The 7,780-nt window shown below is 41.8% G+C and overlaps 1 protein-coding gene across 1 annotated transcript; it reads left to right on the top strand.

Annotated features, from left to right (window-relative positions):
- The first annotated feature begins 366 nt into the window (after nucleotides 1–366).
- LOC140844337 (olfactory receptor 8J2-like) lies at nucleotides 367–4,241 on the top strand. The gene is made up of 2 exons (XM_073215774.1): nucleotides 367–1,266; nucleotides 4,170–4,241. Exons 1-2 carry the CDS (start codon nucleotides 367–369, stop codon nucleotides 4,239–4,241), a joined length of 972 nt encoding a protein of 323 aa, XP_073071875.1.
- The last annotated feature ends 3,539 nt before the right edge of the window (nucleotides 4,242–7,780 follow it).

Below are 7,780 nucleotides of genomic sequence, written 5' to 3'. Positions count from 1 at the left end.
CATGTATGCACACATACACATATTCATGAAATATATTTTAATATAATTAATGTATGTATATAAACACTAATACGTATAATAATATAATAATGTATTTCATGCAATATATACACCCAACAGTGAATTAAGAATGAACAGCTTAGTTAAGCCGTTTTAAGAACCTGAATTTCGTCTCTGGAGAGTTTGTATTTCTGAATTTTGTGAAAGGTTTGTGAGAATACCAGTTAAGATGTGAGACCTAAGGTTTCTGAACAGAAACTGATTTCTAATGAGACATTTAACAATCTAGCATGTAACAGAAAAACAATTTTGCCGTCTGTTAATCTCCTCCATTTTCCCCATTAAGGGATGAAAGCTACAACATAAATGGCTCCAGGAAATCTCACTGGGGTGACTGAGTTCATTCTCATGGGGGTCTCCCACCATCCAGAGCTCCAGATTCCACTCTTCTCTGTTTTCCTGGTGATCTATGGGCTGACGGTGGCAGGGAACCTGGGCATCATCACCCTCACCAGTGCTGACTCTCAATTGCAAACCCCCATGTACTTTTTCCTCCGACACTTGGCTATCATCAATCTTGGCAATTCTACTGTCATTGCTCCTAAAATGCTGGTTAACTTCTGGGTTTTGAAGAAAACCATATCTTACTATGGATGTGCAACCCAGCTGGGTGGATTTATAGCTTTTATCGTGGCTGAGATTTTCATGCTGGCTGCAATGGCTTATGATCGCTATGTGGCTATTTGCAACCCCCTGCTATACACGGTGGTGGTATCTCGGCACATCTGCCTTCTGCTGGTATCCCTCACATACCTCTATGGTCTGAGCACAGCCCTGACAGTCTCTTCCTGTGTCTTCTCTATGTCTTATTGCTCTTCCAATGTGATCAACCATTTTTACTGTGATAGCGTCCCTTTGTTAGCATTGTCCTGTACGGATACCTACATTCCAGAAACAGTAGCGTTTGCCTTTTCAGGAACCAATTTGTTTTTCTCCATGATTGTTGTTTTAATATCCTACTTCAACATCGTCCTTGCCATTTTGAGGATACGTTCCTCCCAGGGGCGACAAAAAGCCTTTTCCACCTGTGCTTCCCATATGATGGCTGTCACTGTGTTCTACGGGACTCTGCTCTTCATGTATTTGCAACCAAGGACCAACCACTCATTAAATACTGATAAAATGGCCTCTGTCTTCTACACCCTAGTGATTCCAATGCTGAATCCCCTCATTTACAGCCTAAGGAACAGGGATGTGAAGGGTGCAGTAAAGAGGTTCCTGGATAACCCCTGCCATTATTCAAAGTAATGTAAATTTGAAACTACAACTGTCAGGTAGAAAGGTAGACATAAGCAGGTGGAGGGAGAATAAAGCCAGTAAAGCCCACTAAAAGGGGCTCAAAGACTTAATTTGATAAAATCAGAGGGCAAGAAAAATCTCACAGAAGTCATTAGTTGAAGTGTCAAAGATTAGGAGTTACTTAGAATGTCCAAACATTCCCCAGGTGGAAAAAACAACATACCCAAATGAGAAGTCTCCAAGCACAAACTCTCCCCAGATAAGAGAAAATATATTATACAAAGACAGGTACAGACATCATCAGAGCTGCCCCTGCCTTCTTTTTATCAATTACACTGGTGGAGGGCAGAGACAGGAGACAAGCACCATGATTATTTTTCCAACAGTCTATAGTAAGAACAGGAAGGATTCCATCTTAAAGCTAAGAGTCCATTTCAAAAACCAGGGGGTTAGGAAGGAAGATTCCGAACATATTCTTTAGTAAACAATCACTCCCACCACTTTGGGAGCAGGTGCAGGTGGTGTTGACTGGTGTGTTCCCAGAGGGGAGTTACCCTGGAAAGGAACGGACCAATTTCTGTAAATTAATTCTGCAAAATTACCTGGAGGATTGATAATAAAAGAGATTTAATGTCTCTTACCAGAGATAAGCATTTTGAGACCACTTTACAAGTTTGTACCCCCTGGCCCTTTGAAAGTCCTTAAAAGAGGGAACCCCCATGCCTCCTCTCTGAGGAAGATAAGGAAAATATTCAACACAGCCATCAAGGTCAGCAAACCGCTTTTTCCCTCCAGTTGGCAAAGCCCTCCCAGCTCCCCCCTCCCCTCTTCTGCCCTGCGCATGCTGAAATGCCACATATCAAAATAATATAAATTGCTCCCCTTGCTTTGTGTTCCGGGCTCAGACCTTGGGAGATGACTCCTCTCTGGGCCTGCCTGTGTAAAATAAACCTCAACTCTCCAAGACCTCCGAGTGCCGCTTGGTTCATCCGTCAGTGATCCAGTCCAGATTTTCCAGTATTTTCCTTAACAAGGACACCCACGCTTTTTCTCTATTTGAATGTATGACTTTAAATAAAGCTTTTTCACTGCTCAACTTAATTGCGTTTTGTCTCTGTGCTTTTCCAGTGGTAAGCGTCTTTGTTTCTTTACTATTTCATTCTATTTCCAAGTCTTCACTTAGTGTCTGCTTTACTCCTGATAAGTAGGGAGGGGCTACTGAGAGCTCAGATTTGGGCTGGCAAGTTCTCCTTGCTTGGGTGATCCAGACGGAACTGTTCCAGGAACCTGCCTGAGACTCTCCTTTCTTTGGGAAGTTCTCAGAACACAGTCTCACTCCATCCCATTCTCTGTATTTCCCCAAATCCCAGGGTGGGCGGGGCTAGCCCCCACGCAGAGCAGATCCAAGCGGACACAGGACACCAAGTGACCCTGGCTTTAAGAGATCGCAAGGGAATCTGCCCTTTACCAAGGAATGTTTTGCAAGCTTTCCCTCTGCACCTCTGAAATTTCCTGCTCTCAGCTGCCTGCAAGGCTGCTGCCATTCATTTCCACTCTCGCCCTAAAGAATTCCTTCCATATCTACACTCGTCTAAGCTTCTCAGGAATTCTTTCTCATTCAGTTAAGAACTCTCCCCCTCTAGGCTGAGGTTTCACCTGATGCACCGAGAGAAAGCTGTGTCTGGCAACAATATCAGGCCTCCAAGGCCAAGTGTTATCAATCAAAGACTTCTCTGCCCTGCCAAGACCCCATAAAAGAAGCCTCAGAGTAAACTGCCTGCACCTGTCTAACCTCAGGCAGGCCTGCTCTGCTGTACAGGGTGAATTAAAATTCACTTTGCCTGCCTAACTTTGGTTTTGTGTCTTATGCTATCTACCTTCACTGTGTCTCTGAACTGACTTCTCCCCAACACTATCTTCCTTTAAGAGTGTTCGTTTGCTTTTGAAAATCTTTCTGATAGAAGAGGCCATTCAAGAGTTAAAAATTCCATTAATTTAAATGGCAAAATCTTAATCCTTTTATTGCAACCTCAAATACCCAATTTTCCTTAGTGAAAAATACAGTAATTGACTGAAGAACACACACTTACATAAATAATAAAAATAACCTGAAAATAAATACATTTTAAATGTAAATTACTGAAGGATTTTTATAATTTCTAAACAAGGAAGAGGAACTCTGATAGCTGGTGGTAGAGGTGAGAATTATTTCTTGGAATGTGATAAGGAGTCAGATCATCTTCTTTGCCACAGATATCTTTTGTTCAGCTGTTTAAAATTTTATTAAGTTTTTGCAGCATTTTACCTACCAATTTCTTAAGCTTTGGGGGCCCATTTTGTCTTGCACTTAAAATAAATTTGTATCAGAGGAAAAATAAACCTTTAAGAGAAAATTAAAACTAAACAGAAAATTCTTACATATGCTGCATAGAAATAGGACATGTGGCAAAATAGAAAAAAATATATATATAAGGGGATTATTTTTCTTCCCTCTCACTTGGTGCATGTACATAAAGTGAAATGTTGCTATCCTATCCAAATGTGATATAAGATTAATTTTCTCCAGATCATTCTTACAGCAAACATTGTTGTATAGAATTGATGGTCTTCATTGTGGAGTCATAACAACAAGCAAACAGCATTTTTGCTTGGTGTGTTTTGGGATAAAATGTTACTAGATCAAAAAGTTAAGTCATTGTCTTCAAAGGGATGCCAATTATGAAAGACACTCACGACAAAAAATAAATAAAAGTTAATATTTATTAAGTGGCATATGTCTGTCTGTACATGGAAAACTTTATTAATATACAATGGAGTGAGAAAGAGTGGGTGTAGCATTAGGAAAAAGGCAATGTCTGGAAATAAATTAGATTCATGAAATGTTTAGGGAAATCAGACATAAGCCATATACAGGGACAATAAGACTAAGATCCATGAGTTAATTTATGACATTAGTCATAAATAAACTGAAAACACTATGATATATATATTTCTAGTCTTGAGGGACAAAATTAGCAATAACTTGATAGCATTTAGCCCTCAAGACTTTTATGTTTTATTATTTGTAAGTATATAAAAGTCTATAATGTCTATTATTTTATGTTTGTCTATTTGCTTTTATTTTGTTATTGTTGTATTTAGTTCACCCACCAAGTGTATTTCCCAGCAGAGAACTATTCTCTGAGTCTGGTTAGGAGAACAGAATTGAAGCAACAGGACTAAAGTCACACTTGCTTTCTATCAATCCCATGTATTAAATAAGTGAAAATCTCGAATGAAAACTGGAGTTCTGCTACCTTTCAATGTGGTTTACATACACATATTTTCTAAAAGTAATTGTGTTGTTACTTGTGCTAGTTCCCTAATGGCACTGTGAAAAGCACCATCAATTCAGTGGCTTGAAGCAACACAAAATTATTATGCCATTGCAGGGGCCAAGGGCACGCTGGTCCAAGATGTGTCACTTAGGCATGCAGATTATTTGAAACTGAAAATTGCTGTGGCCCAAAAGACTAAGGAAGAAACTTTGACCCTCCCCCACCCCACCAAACCCTCACCACGTAACTGGGTAAAGACAAGTACCAAGTGATTTCACTCATATGTGGAGTATAAGAACAAAGAAAAACTGAAGGAACAAAACAGCAGCAGAATCACAGAACCCAAGAATGGACTAACAGTTATCAAAGGGAAAGGGACTGGGGAGGAGGGGTGGGAAGGGAGGGATAAGGTGGGAAAAAGAAAGGGGGCATTAGAATTAGCATGTATAATGTGGGGGTGGGGCATGGGGAGGGCTGTGCAACACAGAGAAGACAAGTAGTGATTCTACAACATCTTACTACGCTGATGGACAGTGACTGTAATGGGGTTGGGAGGGGACTTGATGAAGGGGGGAGTCTAGTAAACATAATGCTCTTCATGTAACTGTAGATTAATGAGAACAAAAGAAAAGCATGTTGATGGGAACTGTTTCAGGGAGAACCATCACCTTAGCTAGCTATATTATAGGGTAAACTAGGTGTGGAAGACAGAGAAGAATGTGGCTAAAGCTGTAAAGTTCCTCTTTGTGAAGCTTCATTGTTTCTGGGGGCCCACCAAGTATTTTGTTTATCAAACATTTACTCTTTTCATATTCCTGTGAATTGCTTCCCTTGCCCTTTGACGTCTCAGGCCCCTGCCCCCTTCTCCATCGTTCAGGATGACATGTAGACCTCATTCTCCCTGACTGTCCTTGGAATCTCTGTCTATGGTTTCCTGTACTCACTGTACATAATTAAATTGTTTATTTTTCTGCCATGTCATTGGCAATTTGATTCCAAGACCAGCTAGAAGAAACTCGAGGGGGAGGGGAAATTCCTTCCTTCCTTCCCAACACTATGGTTCTGGAGTCAGAAGTACAAAATGAGTCTCACTGGGCTAACGTCAAGGTTATCAGCAGGCTGCATATCTGGCAGGACCTCTTTGAGATTCTGTTCTCTTGCCACTTCTACCTTCTAGAGGTTCCCCACATCCCTTGCCTGGTTCCCTTTCACCTAGCAATCCTACCTCTCTCACCTCTGCTTCCACTGCTGCCTCATTTTCTTCTCTGACTCCCTCGCCTCCCTCTCTTTCCTGTGATTATGTTGGTCTCACCTAGATAATCCAGGAGAACATCCTCATGCCAAGGTCTTTAACTTAATCTCATGATGTGTTGCTCATGTCAGGCTTGCCTGCTTTCCCACCGACTGCCTCTGTAAACATGCACCACTCCGAAAGGTGTGCCGGTGAGCACCTGAAGGAACAAAACAGCAGCAGAATCACAGAACCCAAGAATGGACTAACAGTTATCAAAGGGATGTCAGTTATCATGCCATATGCCAGGCGTGCCTGTGAATGCCTGAGCTGGGTAACACCACACATGGACTGTCCCTTCTCATCTCTGACCCCTGGATGGATGGACAGGACATATAAGGGACTGGACAGACCCATGTGGCAAGCTTGTCCCAGAGATCCCTAACACAGGACCACAGACGTGTGCTCCGAGGCTTGCTCCTGCTCCATCATGGATTCGTCACTCCACTGGAACTGTCTCTGCTGCTTCGCATTTCCCTTGGGAAAGAGGAGAGGCTGACTGGGACAGCCCAGACCTGAATCATGCACTGTGACCGGTATTGATCTCTGATATGTGTGACTTTCAGATATGCTTAATCTCCTGCTTTGAGTGTTGTGTGAAAGGAAATTACAACATGAACTGTATGATTTGTGCAACCTTAAGGGTGTTAAGTTCATTACTCCATTGCCCTGCAGATCCATACTTCCTGACCCACTCACGTCACCTCATTAGCAAATCTGTTCTTTTTCTGGAGGGCAACCTGTTCGCAGATCTGAGTCGAAGGACATCAGTGTCTTTGGTGGGGTCAGAGGATCATTATTCTGCCTAAACATCTACATCAATATTGGCATATTTTGTTAAAGGTGGCAACCTAAAATCTTACACCTGTCTCATTCACTGGTACTCATAGTCTCACAAGAGCAAAGCTTACACACTAATACCCTTTCTACATTACATAGCTTCAAAATTTGTTCTAAACAAACTGTACACAAATCCCTCTTTGAATAAAGGATATACAAAAAACACTGGGTTCAAAGGTTCCCAAAGTATATGTACATATGCACACACATTCATGTATTTGTTAGGCAGAAAATAGATATGAGCAGGTGGAGGAGAATAAGGCCAGTAAAGCCCACAAATAGGGACTCAGAGAGTTAACCAGATAAAACTAGAGCCAGAAAGGACTCACAGAGTTAATGAGTTAGTCAGGTGAAGCTCCAAAGTCCAGGAGTAACTTAGAATGTCCATATATTCCCCAAATAAAGAAAAGCATCTGAGTGCAGCCCATGTCTGCATTGTATCAATTAGATCATGCCATTGTAAGATTTCCTTAAATCTGCTAAAAGGCCCAGTTAATTCTTTAACTTAACCTCTATGCTTTTTTTTCCTGTTCCTCCAGGCCCTGATTAAGTTATCTTTGTAACCAGGGCAGGAGACAGATCTAGGAAGTGCAAATAAACCTATGTGGACAAAGAAATGCTGAAGTCCCAAACCAACATAGTCACCTAAATAACCCTATTCTTATGACAAAACTTCAAAGGAATTATGAATCACCTGTACACATCATGCCTTATGCCAACCCTTACCCAAATGCCTCCTCTCTCAGGTTGCCCGCATTCGCCTTTCTTCAAGTGTGTCACCTCTCTGTCCTAGTCCAGATAAGGAGGGAGGGGCTGCTGAGAGCTCTGATTTGGGCTTGCAAGTTCCCTTCACCTGGGTGAGCTGGACAGGACTGCAGCTGGGCGATCATGCTCTTTAGTAGCCTGCCAGGAAATCTCTTTTCTTTGCCATTGGGAATTTCTCAGAACATAATCTCACACTCCATCCAATGCTGTGCAGCTCCCCCAAATCCTGGGTGGGCTTAGTTCCCATGCTGTGCAGATCCAAATGGAC

The sequence above is a fragment of the Manis javanica genome, chromosome 11 (genome assembly GCF_040802235.1).
Source record: "Manis javanica isolate MJ-LG chromosome 11, MJ_LKY, whole genome shotgun sequence".
Classification (NCBI taxonomy): domain Eukaryota; kingdom Metazoa; phylum Chordata; class Mammalia; order Pholidota; family Manidae; genus Manis; species Manis javanica.
The sequence above is the reverse complement of the archived record's forward strand: the minus strand, read 5'-3'. Positions and strand labels throughout refer to the sequence as shown.

What these genes read in the sequence shown, in the direction of transcription:
- LOC140844337 (XM_073215774.1), top strand. Translation starts at nt 367, where the DNA reads ATGGCTCCAGGAAATCTCACTGGGGTGACTGAGTTCATTCTCATGGGG. An exon ending in ACAGGGATGTGAAGGGTGCA is followed by an intron (nt 1,267 to 4,169) that starts GTAAAGAGGTTC and finishes GAAATAAATTAG; the next exon opens with ATTCATGAAATGTTTAGGGA.